Source organism: Musa acuminata, chromosome BXJ2-3 (assembly GCF_036884655.1).
Source record: "Musa acuminata AAA Group cultivar baxijiao chromosome BXJ2-3, Cavendish_Baxijiao_AAA, whole genome shotgun sequence".
Taxonomy (NCBI): Eukaryota; Viridiplantae; Streptophyta; class Magnoliopsida; order Zingiberales; family Musaceae; genus Musa; species Musa acuminata.
Window position 1 is genome coordinate 41,044,823 of NC_088340.1, and position 16,950 is coordinate 41,061,772.

Genomic DNA, 16,950 nt, shown 5'->3' on the forward strand with positions numbered 1-16,950 from the left:
AGACATTATAAGAGCAAAAGGCCTTAAAAACTAAAAAGAACCCCAACTCAAAACTACTTGACCAGATAAATGATGGATCAAATCCTTCTCCTTTGACTGGGCACACTTTATTGCAGGTAACACACAACAAGGGTAAAATAACTTTCACTTACATTGAGCTTTTATATCATGTGTAATATTTAATATATGTGAAATAGGGCGTGGAGAGACCTTCAGATATGCCTTCAATAGGACTCATCATCCATTATCCAGCATATCAGACATCAGCTGGTGTATGTTGCAATATTTCAGACACAAAGAAATAAGTAGGTCTCCATAATCCTTGGATAATAAAATTTTACCTTTGATATCCATAGGCCATTGGTTATCCAGATTCATCAGCATGGATGAACTCTGGAGTAGTTCAGCAGAGGGGCAGTCCTATGTTGACACAGTTTTTTGGGGTATTTTTCTCGACTTGCTAACTTTACATATGTTCAACTCTTTTTGATGAATCACATGCTAAATTTAACTGGTATTTTTACCAACTTTTGCTTGCGGTGTGTCGATCTGCTAACAGGGATCAACTGTTTGTTCCTCGTTTCAAAGTTCTCAAGCACTAGATACGACACATTGCACTCAGGTAAGATAATTAATCTGTAGATAATGATGATACTATTGAATAATTGGTTTTAATTTTTTTAACTTTTGTTGTTAGGCACAGAGTTTTGAGAACAAACAATAGTCTGCGATTTGATACTGTTGAGCCTAGGTGATTGAAAATGGGTATGTAATAATAGGTCCAGTATACAATGTTTCTTTCTGTGAATATCGTATGAGCATTGATTATACCTACATGTAGGAAATTTGAATTAAATGTATACATATGATTTGCACTTCCCACCCAAGTGCAACCAATAGTCTGCCTGTTCAAAATAAACTTCCCTGTAAATGAAAGGAATAGTTAACTTAAGATTTAGTTTGTCAATCAGAGTATGTTTTGGCTAAAATTACCTCGTAGAAGGCCCTCAATGCTTGTTTTGGCATATGTACTTCGTTTCAAGAAGAGTTTGCTATGTCCAAAAGCCCTCTGCTTTGTTCTCAGCATGACAGAGTGCATGGAGCTGGTTGCTGTGCCTCTTTGGGATTCCCGCAGGCTTATTCTCACCAAGGACATCGATGCTTCTGACCCTTTGCCTCCATGTTGGGCCTCATCAAGGTATTCGTTAGCGTGTCTCTTCTTTTTCTTCTTCACTTCTTTGTGTTGTAGGTTTTGTTCATGTTTGTGATAACTTCATGACTTTATGAAAACTACTATGCTTTCAATTTGATATTTTATTTCTTACAAATTTTTAGTTCTATTCACTTTGTTGTAGCAGAACAATTGTTGCAGGATGGGTATGCTGTGGAACAGTGGCTTCAGATTGCTGATTTACGTAGTTGAGCTGGCAGCCATGATGGTTATCCCTCATACTGTTGCATATGTGATAATTGAAGGTCATTCTGCTCTTTTGATACTCTTTCCACCAAATTTCTTCTTTTTTTAATTATCATGTTTCAGTGTGTGCAAATTTTGGTTTCTGAAAAATTGTACCCAAATTTGTCATTTAGTATTATACTTTTCTTGTACGCGTTCATGAACCCAAGGTCTTCAATTTTGAATAATATCATCCGTACCGGACGGTACGTATTGGTTCGTCAGCAGATCGGTACATGGACTGCCCACTATCGGGTGGTATATATATATATATATACCGCTTGGTATACAGTACCGTACCGTACCAAGCGAATCTCGAAACTCCAGTACGGTATGATATTTCAATCCTTGCATGAAACCTATCAACTAAGGCATGAACTAGAACATTCTTTCATAGTCACACTGGCATAATATAGTCTGCTACCTGTTGATAACTAGTTTCCTTAATTCCATTAGTTGTCACTGTTTTTTGGTGCTAAAAATATGTCAAGAAGTTTTCACCAGAAGAGTTTTTATGAGAATTTGGAAGTATCAACAAGTGGCTAGCTATTTTATTTAGACAATTTTCTTGAGATTTGTTTTTTAATTGGTAAATATTTAAAATACTGATATCTGTGATGTAATCCGTAAGCTTAGAAGTTACGTGATTGTCCTAGGTTTAAGAGGGGTTAAGATCAGATACTAAAGAATGGAATGTATAATGATCTGATATTTGGACAATCTGTATTGTTCTTCTAAGAATTTTTACAAGTGAAGAATCGATCAAATCCAAGCTGCTTTAGGGCTCTTCATACCTTAGCTTAGTTAGAAAATCGAGGGAAGTGGATGAAGCCATGAGTACACAATCAGATCTGAACCAAGAGCCGGCTTTTCAGAGTGAATTTGTAGTGGAAACAGCAAAAAGTAGCTGGAGTATGTTGAAAATATAGTGAGTTCATAAGTCACAACTAAGAGAATGTAACAAAGTTGGGAGAAAATATAGAAGTTGTGATGTGGGTATGACTTTTTTGTTGGCAATGGTGAGTTCTTTTATATTTTACCCCTTATTACCAACTGTGGCTTTTAAAATTACATTCATCAACTTTTATGATCACATTTACCCTTTGAATTTGTTGAATTTGATTTGTTTACCGCACAAGTGGTTTGTTATTTCCTTATAAAATAATTTAGCTAGTACAGGAGAAATCATCACGATATGCTTTGCAATTCTTTTATTATATCCCATAGAAATTGGAATGGCCAAGAGAGAGATTCAGTATGTGTATGCTAAGAATGCTTAGTGAATAAATCCTTGCACAAAAATCTTGGAAATTTTTTTAACTGATATGATTAACTGATTTCAGTGTAATGTTCAAATGAAATGGTTCTCAAATGGACCGTGTAATTGATGAATCAAATACATGAATTCGGAAATCAACAATTCTTATTTTGTTAAACAGTTGTTTTAGCTTCTCTTTTAGTTAAATGACATGACATAGGAAACTATATTGTGATGGTTGGCATGCTGTAGAGTTGTAATGTTGGACATTGCCATCTTTTAATTCTTACCCGAATGGATGACCTATATTATATTTTATATATTAAGGATTTGTGCATGCATGTTCTTGATACATGATACAAGTTTACACAACATTATTTACTCTAAATTTTACCCATAATGCCTTAGTAATAGAAGAATTTCTGATAATTTACCTGAGGGACAATTTGTTGATACCTTATGAAATTAGGGACAGTCTTATAGAATTTGTTAATTGTTACTGTAACGATTGTCCATAATGCCCAAAATATTAGTATTTAGATGCCACACAAAACATTCACTTGCTTAATGGTTTGAAGGATCGACACAAATTTAAGAATCTTTTGAAAGATAGTAACGATTTAGTATCATTTGTTAGAGTTGTAAACGAAACCATAATAACAGATGCCAAAATGACGACTAGCTGATTATGCTGTAACTAATTTCATTATTCAGTCCCAATTCGATAATCCACAATGGACATTTTTCAGACCTGATTTATTTGGTATGTTGCTGTATAAAAAGTTGTTTCTGCAAGAAACTATGTTTATTGTAGAAATTCAAGTGTTTATGACCTTTTTTTGCATAAGCTATTTACTTTTGATCTAACGGAAAAATTAACTTTGGCCAAATGTATCACACATATGTTACCATTATTCTGGAAACAAGATTCTTAAATTGACTGGTTAAATAGTATGAAAAATTATGAATTTATGGGAATACAATTCTTGTCTTAAATAGGTCAAGCATATTATGGAGAACCCTTGACATGGGGGGATGTAAACACTTGGTTGTCGTCATGATGGCAAAGGAGCCTGTTGGTGACGAGTCATTACAAAAAGATTTATGCATGCACTGGTGACAACTCACTGCTTCTTTTCCATGCATGGTGATGGGTAAAAAGATCTGTAGTTTGCTGCAACCCCAACTTGAATAAGCCCTGCAGAAACAAGATCAAGCAGCAACTCAGTCGTCATTTACAAGAGACGATCTGTACAATAACACAGGTGCAGTGCAGCTTAAGCAAATCCAGCCAGAGGTTTATTGCTTTCTGAATGCTTTAGACACAAACTCTATCCATACTTCAGAATAATTACCATAAGTTCTTCCTTTGCCTTTTTCTTTTCCTGCTTTGCATAAGCACAAGTTTCTTCGAATAGTAGTGAACAATGAGAGGGGAAAAAAGTTGACAATAATCAGAAAAGACTGCCAAAGTTTCATGCATACTTATTCTTAACTTCCAACGCAGGGATGGAGTACTTGAGGTTTGAACAGGAAGAACAGAAGGTATTTAATACCTGCACTCAGACCTGCAACCGGCATTGCTTATATTTACTTTCTCCTTTTCCTTTTTCCCTTTTCACTTTCTCTTTAGGGTTTCATTTATGCCTTTTCTCAGGCTATATACCTGTTTCTTGCAGCATCTGCTTTGCTTCATGCGACAGTTTGGAACCTTAAATACATTTATATATACACACACACATTGCTCCATCCACTCCAAGTTGCGTATCTCCGTCTCATCTATGGCAGCATTGCCAGGGGCCTCAACGCTGAAGCTGTACTATGGGAAGCCCATGCTACCAGATGTGTCCAGGGTGCTTGCGTGCCTCTACGAGAAGGACGTCAAGTTCGAGCTCATCGACATGTATGAAGGCCAGCACATGCCTTATGAATTCCTCAGCCTTCAGGTAAGCAAATGAACCTTTATGCTCCTCCGAGAACATCAAATTGCTTGGAGTACGAAGCTGTTGTTTGTAGACATGTATTCGTCAAGCCAACAGAAGTTTTGGTGGCTCCAATGCACTTCCATGGAACTTTATCTGCCTCAGTTCTTGAATGTGGTTTCAGGCCTTTACAAGAGCACCTGTCACTGTGGTGGAAGATGGAAGCACTTTCACATTAGGTAATGCACTCTTTCATGAAACTCACAGTAGTCTATATTCAACTTATGGATTGTCAACATTTTCTCCTTTCTCAATCTCCCATGTAACCACAGATTATGCATGCCTGCCTAGAAGAAACCTTACATCCACATTGCAGTAGTTTTAGGAAAAATAACACAAAAAAGGAGCTAATGCGTTTTTTCTTTTGTTAGAGATTAAACACTTGGACTTGGAACAAATTTAATACTGTTATTATGGTTCAATTTCATTTGTTCCCTTTGAACTATGTTAAATTAGCCCTCACCACGAATCTGAAATCATCGATTTTGGTTTGGGAACTATCTATTCTGGTTCTACCAAATTTGAAACCAAATCGGCTCCAGACAATTCTGGTTCTAGTTCTTAATTTGTTGGTTCTGGTTTGAACCATTAGTTTCAATTGGTAATCTAAATAAATAGATAAATTATTCTACTAAGATCCAAACTCAAAATTGAACCGTATGGCTTCGGTTCCAGGTCAGTTCGGAATCGTCGAACCATTGATCTGGTTCGGTTTCGGTTCGAATTGAATTGAGGTGAAGGCTAATTCACCCCACGTATCATTGGTGAACTTTTATTTACCTTATTATTTCATCCATACACAAAATTTAACATTGGAAGTGTATTTATATTTGCTCGACCAATTGATCTGGTGGTGTGTATCTGGCTTCGATTCTAATAGGTTTAGGCTTCAAACTTTTGCTTCGATTCTAACAGGTGTCTTTAGCCTCATCTGACCAGTTGTGTTGCAGAATCCAGAGCATTATGCCGCTACATCTCTGCGAAGTATGCTGACCGCGGGAACAGTTATCTCCTGGGAAGAGACATCCTTGAGAGAGCCTCCATCGAGCAATGGCTGAAGCTGGAGGAACACAACTTCCATCCTCCAAGCTGGGAACTCGTCTTCCACCTTGCATTTGCTACGCCCATGGTGGATCCCGACCCGGATCTGATCACCAGGAGCGAGCGGCGGCTGGCGAGCGTTCTCGATGTGTACGACCAACGGCTGAGCGAGAACGAGTTCCTGGCCGGCGACAAGTTCACTCTCGCTGACCTCTCCCACCTCCCCAACTCACACTACCTCGCCACTTCCCGACAGTGGCGCCATCTATTCGATGTGAGGAAGAACGTGCGAAGGTGGTGGGAGTCGATCTCAAAGCGGCGTTCGTGGACCAACGTGGTTGAGATACTGACCGAGGTTGAAGTCTTGAAGGAGCAGATCGCCGCCGGAGAAGAAAACACCACCACTCTTCACCTTCTGCCTTTCACGTCTCATCGAACGTCACCTTCGACGACTGGCTACGTTCTACCAGCTCAAGTAACTCAGTCGATCGAAGTGGTTCCTTATTCGCCACCTCAGTCCCAACCAGAATCTACTCCATCTCCCCCTCAGACAACACCACAAGGTTCAGTTGGTGAGTTGCTTCACTGCCGGCCACCGATCGAGTAGCTCAAACTACTACTGATGTAAAGTTCACTTACGTCTCAGGTGGAACGACTCCAACACCAGCAGATGCTTCCCAGTCTTCACAACAAACTTGGAAGACTTCCAAAGAAGATGCGAGTTCTTCTTCTTACACGGTAATTCTTGCCGATTCGATTGGGTGGATGGATAGAACTTTGTTCATGCCTTGTCTGCCACTGAACAGGTCTCGACGCCAGCTCAAACTAAAGAATCAAATCTTTCCGGTATTAAGAGCCCTCAACCTAGTCAGGAGATCACATCATCAGCAAGTGCTCCATTAGCTACGTCTACTACAGAGACTTCGAAGGGATCTGCTCCTTCTGTGTCCGACAGTGGAAGATCAACGCCAGTGGATGATTCAATGCCTCGGCAGCAATCGTCTCCTACCACTTCTGAAGTAAGATCAACTACTTCTTGGAACGTAAGGTTTTCTAATGGATTACACTTGCTACTCGTGTGACACCTGCCATTGGACAGGCTTCCAACTTGAGGACTGCTGAAGGAGTTGCTCCTTCGATGTCCGGTGGACCAACTCCAACAGCAGCGGATGCTTCCCAGACTTCAATGAGACCAACCCCTCTAACCCAAAACACAACTCCTGTAAAGCCTTCATCACAACCAAATCAAGTAGAATCGGTGACTACATATGTGGATACTCCATTAGCTACATCTCCTACCCAACCTTCTATCGGACAAACTATAGAAATTTCAAAAGGACCAACTCCTTTAACCCAAACAACAACTCCAACATCAGCAGATAAGCCTTTATCACAGCCAAACCAGGTTGATGCAATAACTACATCTCCTGCTCAGGCTTCTATTGGACAAGCTTCAGAAGTTTCAAAAGGATCAACCCCTTTGTCCCAAAGCACAACTCCAACACCAATAGAGACTACAAAGCCTTCATCACAACCAAATCAAGTTGAAGAAGTAACAACATCTCCTACTCAGGCTTCTATTGGACAAGCTTCAGAGGTTTCAAAAGGATCAACCCCTTTATCCCAAAACGCAACTCCAACACCAGTAGAGACTTCAAAGCCTTCATCGCAACCAAATCAGGTTGAAGCAGTAACTACATCTCCTACTCAGGCTTTTATTGGACAAGCTTCAGAAGTTTCAAAAGGATCAACCCCTTTGTCCCAAAGCACAACTCCAACACTAGTAGAGACTTCGAAGCCTTCATCACAACCAAATCAAGTTGAAGCATTAACTACATCTCCTACCCAAGCTTCTATTGGACAAGCTTCAGAAGTTTCAAAAGGATCAACCCCTTTATCCCAAAGCGCAACTCCAACACCAGTAGAGACTTCAAAGCCTTCATCGCAACCAAATCAGGTTGAAGCAGTAACTACATCTCCTACTCAGGCTTTTATTGGACAAGCTTCAGAAGTTTCAAAAGGATCAACCCCTTTGTCCCAAAGCACAACTCCAACACTAGTAGAGACTTCGAAGCCTTCATCACAACCAAATCAAGTTGAAGCATTAACTACATCTCCTACCCAAGCTTCTATTGGACAAGCTTCAGAAGTTTCAAAAGGATCAACCCCTACATCTCCTACCCAGGCTTCTATTGGACAAACTTCAGAAGTTACAAAAGGATCAACCCCTCTATCCCAAAGCGCAACTCCAACACCAGCAGAGACTTCAAAGCCTTCATCGCAACCAAATCAGGTTGAAGCAGTAACTACATCTCCTACCGAGGCTTCTATTGGACAAGCTTCAGAAGTTTCAAAAGGATCAACCCCTCTATCCCAAAGCGCAACTCCAACACCAGCAGAGACTTCAAAGCCTTCATCGCAACCAAATCAAGTTGAAGCAATAACTACATCTCCTACCCAGGCTTCTATTGGACAAGCTTCAGAAGTTTCAAAAGGATCAACCCCTCTATACCAAAGCACAACTCCAACACTAGTAGAGACTTCAAAGCCTTCATCGCAACCAAATCAGGTTGAAGCAGTAACTACATCTCCTACCCAGGCTTCTATTGGACAAGCTTCAGAAGTTTCAAAAGGATCAACCCCTACATCTCCTACCCAGGCTTCTATTGGACAAGCTTCAGAAATTTCAAAAGGATCAACCCCTCCATCCCAAAGCACAACTCCAACACAAGTAGAGACTTCAAAGCCTTCATCACAACCAAATCAGGTTGAAGCAGTAACTACATCTCCTACCCAGGCTTCTATTGGACAAGCTTCAGAAGTTTCAAAAGGATCAACCCCGACATCTCCTACCCAGGCTTCTATTGGACAAGCTTCAGAAATTTCAAAAGGATCAACCCCTCTATCCCAAAGAACAACTCCAACACTAGCAGAGACTTCAAAGCCTTCATCGCAACCAAATCAGGTTGAAGCAGTAACTACATCTCCTACCCAGGCTTCTATTGGACAAGCTTCAGAAGTTTCAAAAGGATCAACCCCTACATCTCCTACCCAGGCTTCTATTGGACAAACTTCAGAAGTTTCAAAAGGATCAACCCCTCTATCCCAAAGCGCAACTCCAACACCAGCAGAGACTTCAAAGCCGTCATCACAACCAACTCAGGTTGAAGCAGTAACTACATCTCCTACCCATGCTTCTATTGGACAAGCTTCAGAAGTTTCAAAAGGATCATCAACCCCTATATCCCAAAGCGCAACTCCAACACCAGCAGAGACTTCAAAGCCTTCATCGCAACCAAATCAGGTTGAAGCAGTAACTACATCTCCTACCCAGGCTTCTATTGGACAAGCTTCGGAAGTTTCAAAAGTATCAACCCCTACATCTCCTACCCAGGCTTCTATTGGACAAACTTCAGAAGTTTCAATAGGATCAACCCCTCTATCCCAAAGCACAACTTCAACACCAGCAGAGACTTCAAAGCCTTCATCGCAACCAAATCAGGTTGAAGCAGTAACTACATCTCCTACCGAGGCTTCTATTGGACAAGCTTCAGAAGTTTCAAAAGGATCAACCCCTCTATCCCAAAGCACAACTCCAACACCAGCAGAGACTTCAAAGCCTTCATCGCAACCAAATCAAGTTGAAGCAGTAACTACATCTCCTACCCAGGCTTCTATTGGACAAGCTTCAGAAGTTTCAAAAGGATCAACCCCTCTATCCCAAAGCACGAGTCCAACACCAGCAGATACTTCGAAGCCTTCATCACAATCCAATCAGGTTGAAGCAATAACAACATCTCCTACCCAGGCTTCTATTGGACAAACTTCAGAAATTTCAAAAGGATCAACCCCTCTATCCCAAAGAACAACTCCAACACCAGCATATACTTCAAAGCCTTCATCACAACCAAATCAGGTTGAAGCAATAACTGCATCTCCTACCCAGGCTTCTATTGGACAAACCTCAGAAGTTCTAAAAGGATCAACCCCTTTGTCCCGAAGCACAACTCCAACACCAGCAGATACTTCAAAGCCTTCATCGCAACCAAATCAGGTTGAAGCAGTAACTACGTCTCCTACCCAAGCTTCTACTGGACAAGTTTCAGAAATTTTGAAAGGATCAATTCCTTTATCCCAAAGCACAACTCAAATACCAACAGATGCTTCAAAGCCTTCATCGCAACCAAATCAGGTTGAAGCAGTAACTATATCTCCTACCCAGCCTTCTCTTGGACAAACTTCAAAAGGATCAACCCCCCTATCCCAAAGCACAACTCAAATACCAACAGATACTTCAAAGCCTTCATCGCAACCAAATCAGGTTGAAGCAGTAATTGCATCTCCTACCCAGGCTTCTATTGGACAAACTTCAGAAATTTTAAAAGGATCAACCCCTTTCTCCCGAAGCACAACTCCAACACCAGCAGATACTTCAAAGTCTTCATCGCAACCAAATCAGGTTGAAGCAATAACTACATCTCCTACCCAGGCTTCTATTGGACAAACTATAGAAATTTCAAAAGGATCAACCCCTCTATCCCAAAGCACAACTACAACACCAACAGATACTTCAAAGCCTTCATCGCAACCAAATCAGGTTGAAGCAATAACTACATCTCCTTCCCAGGCTTCTATTGGACGAGCTCCACCTAAAGAAGAATCCAATAAAGGTCAAACCAGCAATCAAGCTACACTTGACACAAAGTCTGCTGCACAAGAAGTAAGTCCCAACAATTATTTGGAGTCAACTTACATTTCTACATGCTGTAAATTACAGGACTGACGTCAAAAGGATCAACCCCTCTATCCCAAAGCACAACTACAACACCAACAGATACTTCAAAGCCTTCATCGCAACCAAATCAGGTTGAAGCAATAACTACATCTCCTTCCCAGGCTTCTATTGGACGAGCTCCACCTAAAGAAGAATCCAATAAAGGTCAAACCAGCAATCAAGCTACACTTGACACAAAGTCTGCTGCACAAGAAGTAAGTCCCAACAATTATTTGGAGTCAACTTACATTTCTACATGCTGTAAATTACAGGACTGACGTCTACTAGGAAGACTTCCAACGAATCTGCTTCTCCATCCAGCAGAACTACACCATCTGCAGATGTTTCTTCTAACCCTACAACACAGCCACCTACCCTCAATCTTGCCACCAATCAAGCAACTCAAACTAATACAGATGTAAATTATACTTCTTATGTAGGATATATTATTAATCATTCAAGCAATCAATTAGATTAGGCTGGATGATCAAACCTTTGTTCTTCCTTTGCGAACAGGTACCCACTTCAGGGATTTCCAAAGCACCAGCTTCTCCTGATGCTTCCATGCCTTGGCCACAGCTACCGCCAGCCAATCAAGCAACAGGAACCACTGTTGATGACAAGTCTACTACTCAAGAAGAAAAAGCTAGTAGCAACACACCAAGCACCCAACCAAAACCGGCTACATCAACAGGTGCTCAACAATCTACTCCTGACAAGGCCCAGCAAGATCCTCAAATAGTCGCAACAGAGGCATTTCGACAAGCAGATAGTCCTCAAACAGTTTCTTCTACCCCATCGAAAGGTGAACAAGCTTCAACTCGAACACCTCAACAAGAACAGCATGACTCATCAACTAGTCAACAAGTACCTAAAAATACTCAGTCAGCGCAACAAGAAGACACAAAAGACCAGCCAATAATTAGTCAACCAGAATCAAACACTCCTACTGTTTCTGGATCAATTGATTCTACAAAACCACAAACAGATTCTACCAGTGGATCAGAAAAGAAGTCAAGTTCTACTCAGTAGATGCTAATGATTCCAAGTCCACAAGCATGTGCTGTTAAATAAATCCAAGAACACCTACAGTTTATTATTATCATAAGCTCTGTATCATTAGTTTTTATACTGTAGATTTCAGCAGCTTCTCTCGATTAGAGATCTACCATGTATTGAGTACCAATCTATTGAACAAAGCATAATGCTTAGGGTGTTAAATCCTTGAGGAACACCATAAACCATGGTCTTTAATGGTAGGGTAGACGATTTAGAATTATATTTACAATATGTTAACTATAAATGCACAAGACAAGCACAGTGCTCCCATGAAGATTACCATTTCCTAAAACAAAGGCTATCTTCTAATCAGTGCTAAAGCTTCCATCTGAGCCAACTTGGTGTTAGTCTAATCTCTTGGCCAGAATATGCGAGTACTTCCTGTAAATATTACTTAGGTCTTTGATAATGAGAAGGAAGACAACATGATAGAGAACAGTAAGAGATACAGGTATATAATGGACAAATGACGCATGAATAACAATTTTATGAGATTATTATAATATGTAAATTGAACAGCTTCATTTATTAGTATGATGCCAAATGGGACTTACACAGAACACATGTAAGGAACTAGAGATGTATGTGAGGAAACTGTAGAGTATGCAATCAAGATGCTTTAGCTTCGGTCTGCAGTAAATGAAGGAGAGATGAATGCACTCGGTTGTAGATGTTTTAACAGTATAACTCAGATCCTCCGCGACTTTAGTGCTTCGAAGCGGGCAGTTAAAGCTTCATAATCAGGCAACTTTGGATGAACATGAGTACCTGAGTTTTTCTTTGATGACTCTTGGTGACTATCAGCATATGATTCTTCAGAATGAACCTGTTGCGAAGGCAACACAGGAGGAGGCCTACTTGGTGGGCGATGACTCTCCAGAGGAGGTGAATCCATCTCAAGTTCTTCATCGGTATCCGATTCGAGTCCATCTGAATCATCAAACTTTATGTCTGAATGTGCAGTATGTGTTGTGCAGCTGTTCCTCCTCAGTATTCTTTTCTCATCCAGGTTGACAGTATCCATGCTGTCATCATCCATATTGTTTGAACAATTGAAACTCTGTGAATTGAAAAACTTTCCTGGGGGCTTGACTTCATTTTCCGAAAGATCATTTGTTCCATATGGTTGACAAGAACTGAGAGACTGTCTCTGCAGTCTCTCTGGCTGATTAAATTTGTTGAGATTGCATATCAAGGTGTCCATTTGCGTTGGCTGATCAAATGAATGAGAATTCTGATTGGCAAGATGAGCTGCAGCTTGTGCAGCCTGAATTGCTTTCTCTGCAGACTCTGCAGCAGCTTGAGCAGCCGACATGGGATCATTGAATTGCAAAATAGAACCTTCTCTGTTGTTGTTAGGCCTATGAAAAAAAGCAGCATAAAAATAAGTTTAAGAAGCATTTATCAATTGGTTAAAACAGAAGGAGAGATGAAACCTGATATAAGGTTCGTTTGGTTGTATGTCATGTAGTGGCAATGTAGGTTTAGCAGGGAAGCTTGCACCACTAGTGAAGGTGCATGGTCCTTCCTGTAAATTAAAAATAGATATTCATATAATTTTGTCAATTCACTATGCAATCGTAAGCAAGTACACATGCAGAGGCGCAAACACACACACACACAGCTTTTGCAACATACTAAAGCTTCCTCTGGAGGTTTGAGAAGCTCCTGCTCAGACTCTGCCGCATCCCACGTAACCCGATACTCCTTTGCTATTTCCTTGAGGACTTTCAGCTTAATTTCACCAGTTGGCTTCCTGACTGATAACTTCTCGATAAGCTACAAATAGAGAACGTGTAAGAACTTGATACTTGTTAAAAATATATTATAGATGCATGCAAAAGGAAGTATAAGAATAAATCAAACAATTAGAAGATTCAGTGTTGCAGCAGGGGGCATTATATTGTTTTTAATTCCCCACCTTTCCAGCTGGGTGGCATGTGCTATGTATTGGCACTATATCAGCGCGAGCTTGAATGATATGGTATATTGAATTATAGAATCATAGATATTAGAAATATTTGTGATCGGACAGTATTTGTGTACATGCACGTATACATTCACAATAATACACTAATGTGTAGTACATAGAAACATATGTCGACATATGCATGTGAAAAAATCAGCCTGCCTTCAAATTAGACCAGCACAGACTCATGAGTGGGAAGCTTCATTTGAGGTTCATGATTTAGCCAACTCATTTTCACGTACAACTAAAAATTCAACAACCCATCACAAAAATATTAGGGCGGAAATGTGAAGCTACTCTAACATGCAACTCAGTGAAATAGCTATACCAGCCTCCTGATACTTTTCATAAATCTGCCCCCTTTTATATATTTTGCACTTTCCAGGACAGTCATCTCTATAGTGTTGCTCCGACAAATTAGATGGGCAAGTTGGATGAATAAAAAAAAGAAATCAGCACTCATGAGAGCATGGCATTCTTTTACACTTAGGCTTGTCAACAGATGGGATATTGTACCTACCTCTTCCATATTAAAGAACAATGTCGGCGAACACTAGTATGTTATAAAAACAAACAACTGACAGCAGAGAAAAAAATGTTATGTAAAAAATACAATAATCACCAATGGGTCTTGGGAGAATAAAAGTGGTTACCATGCAGTTTACACCAGACTCAGGTCGTAGATCTGTTGCAGCAGATACAAAATCTTTTCCATATTTCTTTTCAAACATATGAACAATTCTGCTAAGTTCCGGAATTTCTGAGCACCTTGGTGAAGCATATATCAAGCTTGAAATACCTTCTTTCAAATCTGGTGGGCAAATCCTAAAATAACGAAAAGAATTAGAATAACTTCTATATAGTTTGTTGACTAAAAGCAAATTGAACAAACCTTTGTTTTGCAATGATAGGAAGGCGAGCCACTAATAGCTCACAGAAAAGTTCAATGATCTCGTTGGCTGCCATAACATTTTGTTCTCTAATAACATGCTCAACCTACAAAAATATTGATGAATCAGTATATCATAACAAGAAACTGTTGCTTAAATTTGTATTGCAGTTACTTTTATGATCTCTGATTAGGCATTAAAAAAATTTGAAAAATACTTCACCAGATTCTGACTTAAATAATATACAACAAGAAATTCAAAGGCAGAAATTTTTTTTTAAAAAATTGTTGTTACAAATATTTTAAATTTAAGTCATTATAGCTCTACCAAAACCCATAAAAGAAGATTTCGTAATTTTAATTTGTCTAGTGATATTGCCTCAACAATGCTCACTGACAGAAAAATATCCCTGTTGTCAACACCTAGCACTTGAGACCAATTGCATATGTGACTAGTTCATCCAACCAGCACATAGCATGGTCACTCCATTAAGAACTTGGCAAAAATTCAAAATGAGATGCATGTAATGCGATGATTTATAAGGCATTTACCAAGTTTTAAATACCAGATTCAGATGAATTAGCACAAGGATGAGTCAACAGAGAAAGCTTAGGCAAGAAGAAAGCGAATGCTAAATAATTTTGAAAAAAAGATGACACTTGCAAATATAAATGACAAGTCAACAGTTACACTGTAGAAAATGAAAATCAAGTATAACCTGGTATCCCGAATAGCAAATTCAGCATAATGTTGCATTCAAAAAAGAGCCTCTGGTATGAAAAATCTTTTTCTGATGAACATACAAAATTTCAGAAAGAACATATATATTTCATAAATATATATTTTATGATTAAGGATAAAGAAGCACTAATTTGAAAAAAGATAACAGATGATGCTTCAAGAAGTAAAAAAGAAATATGTTATATTGATCAGACTCAAACCGGACAGATACTTCAAGGTATATAAAATATGTCCAAAGACATAATATATTGCTTAAATAGAATAGAAACAATTATTCTACAGACGGGGTTGTATGTTTCAAGAGGAAGAACTTTGACATTTGAAGATTCCACTGCATTTAATAAGACCTAATACAAAGCATAATGCTGGAGATTAATGTAAATCCACCTAGAGAGACTAATAAGCAAGTCATCTTCAAAAAGATGTTGATATTGGCACCATCATTAGATGTTCATGAAAAATAACCACAAGAATCAATAAGTAGCACAGTTAACAAAAAATAAAGTCCAGTGAGGTCATGCATTTGTTAACAAAAAATAAAGTCCATTGAGGTCGTGCATTTGTTGCTGGAATACTTTGTCTGGATCAAAGTTGAAGCAATAACAGAAGACACTTGACAACCCAAACCTAAATTGCTGCTTTGTAAAAAGCCAAAACCTAGACATGAAGCTTGGACCTAAATCATAGACGCAAGTTATATGTAAAAGACAAAAAAGGCACAATAAGTAAAATTTGTGTGTTCCATCCATCTTTTCAAGAATGTTGAACTTTTTGTCCAATCAACTGCACAAAATATCTCTATAATTACTTCACTACATTTTAAATTAAGAACATATGACAAAAGATGGAGATGCAGAAGCTGAAGAAACTTTTCGTTATAAACGACCAAAAAGGATTTTATAGCTTATTTTGACTTGATATTGCACTCAATAGAACCCAATGGCCATTGAGATGTTTGTGATTCCTATTTGTTGTCTGAAACATTTGTCTAGAACAAGTTCGATGTCATAACAGAGGACCTGTTGTTCTTGTTGTAGATGAAACCCATCCCATTCTTCCTTAACGAAACCTAACAAGCGAAGCAAAACCCCAAATCTTGGATCCATACGGCAGCCGCAAGATCCGGATCGTAATACTAACAAAAGAAGGAAACGAGATGGGGGATGGGAACGGAGGGTACGGACTCTGATGCGAGCGGTCTCGTCGCGGCCGGATTCGAGAAGCATGGCGACGTCGCGCCGCATCTGCCGCACCTGCGCCTCCCGCTTGTTCCGCAGCAGCTTTATCCGCGCCGTCGCCATCTTCGCCTCCGTCTTGCTGAAAGAGGATACAGAAAACCCCAAACCGAAAGATGAGAGACCGACACACGACAAGCCCAGAAAGAAGAAAGAGATCTCCCGATCTTGCAAAGAAGAAGCGAGGAGACGGAGACGAGTCGACGAAGGAAGAGAACGGAAGACGCCGAACCATTTCGAGGAGTTGAAGCCGCGGCCGAGGATGGCGGATGCGCCCGCTCCCATCAGCTTCCGGACCGCTCGAACGGCCGACGGTTTGGCCTCCGAAGCCATTTCGATTGCAGTAGTAATAGCAGGCGGAGATGGAGTGAGCGTGTGAGAGAGAAAGAGAGGGCGGAGTGGGGGAGGAGGGCAGCGTTGTTAGAGGGGGCGGAGTTGCAACGGTAACCTGTTGATGGAGACTGGTGTTTGCTAGTGGTCATCCCTAGTGAAATCCGACTGTCTGCTTTTATTCTTATAAATCCCCAACATTCTAACCCAATTGC

At 39.9% G+C, this 16,950-nt stretch overlaps 2 protein-coding genes across 6 annotated transcripts; one reads left to right on the plus strand and one right to left on the minus strand.

The window, feature by feature from the left end:
* The first annotated feature begins 37 nt into the window (after nt 1–37).
* Nucleotides 38–11,752, plus strand: LOC103979512 (uncharacterized). 4 transcript variants are annotated; one of them, XM_065101038.1, is made up of 17 exons: nt 38–116; nt 198–272; nt 357–443; nt 560–622; nt 698–765; nt 1,085–1,198; nt 1,359–1,476; nt 4,222–4,259; nt 4,394–4,660; nt 4,821–4,875; nt 5,647–6,309; nt 6,384–6,475; nt 6,544–6,756; nt 6,837–10,407; nt 10,515–10,676; nt 10,784–10,929; nt 11,028–11,752. In XM_065101038.1, the coding sequence occupies exons 6-17, from the start codon at nt 1,181–1,183 to the stop codon at nt 11,541–11,543; spliced, it is 5,859 nt and encodes a 1,952-aa protein (XP_064957110.1). In that variant the 5' UTR covers nt 38–116; nt 198–272; nt 357–443; nt 560–622; nt 698–765; nt 1,085–1,180; the 3' UTR covers nt 11,544–11,752. The 4 variants fall into 4 exon arrangements, with proteins under 4 accessions (XP_064957110.1, XP_064957111.1, XP_064957113.1 ...); XM_065101039.1 differs by having other exon boundaries at nt 704–765; XM_065101041.1 differs by lacking the exons at nt 38–116; nt 198–272; nt 357–443; nt 560–622; nt 698–765 and adding an exon at nt 3,714–4,011 and having other exon boundaries at nt 1,179–1,198.
* On the minus strand, nt 11,244–16,851 carry LOC135580968 (uncharacterized). Of its 2 annotated transcripts, XM_065101045.1 has the most exons (8): nt 16,638–16,851; nt 16,355–16,487; nt 14,432–14,535; nt 14,193–14,364; nt 13,209–13,349; nt 13,007–13,098; nt 12,339–12,931; nt 11,244–11,382 (listed from the first exon to the last, which is right to left on the minus strand). In XM_065101045.1, the coding sequence occupies exons 1-8, from the start codon at nt 16,736–16,738 to the stop codon at nt 11,372–11,374; spliced, it is 1,347 nt and encodes a 448-aa protein (XP_064957117.1). In that variant the 5' UTR covers nt 16,739–16,851; the 3' UTR covers nt 11,244–11,371. The 2 variants fall into 2 exon arrangements, with proteins under 2 accessions (XP_064957117.1, XP_064957116.1); XM_065101044.1 differs by lacking the exon at nt 11,244–11,382 and having other exon boundaries at nt 12,045–12,931.
* Nucleotides 16,852–16,950: the final 99 nt, after the last annotated feature.

What these genes read in the sequence shown, in the direction of transcription:
- LOC135580968 (XM_065101044.1), bottom strand. Translation starts at nt 16,738, where the DNA reads ATGGCTTCGGAGGCCAAACCGTCGGCCGTTCGAGCGGTCCGGAAGCTG. An exon ending in GGCTTCAACTCCTCGAAATG is followed by an intron (nt 16,488 to 16,637) that starts GTTCGGCGTCTT and finishes ATCCTCTTTCAG; the next exon opens with CAAGACGGAGGCGAAGATGG. An exon ending in CCAAACGAACCTTATATCAG is followed by an intron (nt 12,932 to 13,006) that starts GTTTCATCTCTC and finishes TTTTTTTCATAG; the next exon opens with GCCTAACAACAACAGAGAAG.
- LOC103979512 (XM_065101038.1), top strand. An exon ending in TAAAGAAGAATCCAATAAAG is followed by an intron (nt 10,408 to 10,514) that starts GTCAAACCAGCA and finishes TGTAAATTACAG; the next exon opens with GACTGACGTCAAAAGGATCA. An exon ending in TAAAGAAGAATCCAATAAAG is followed by an intron (nt 10,677 to 10,783) that starts GTCAAACCAGCA and finishes TGTAAATTACAG; the next exon opens with GACTGACGTCTACTAGGAAG.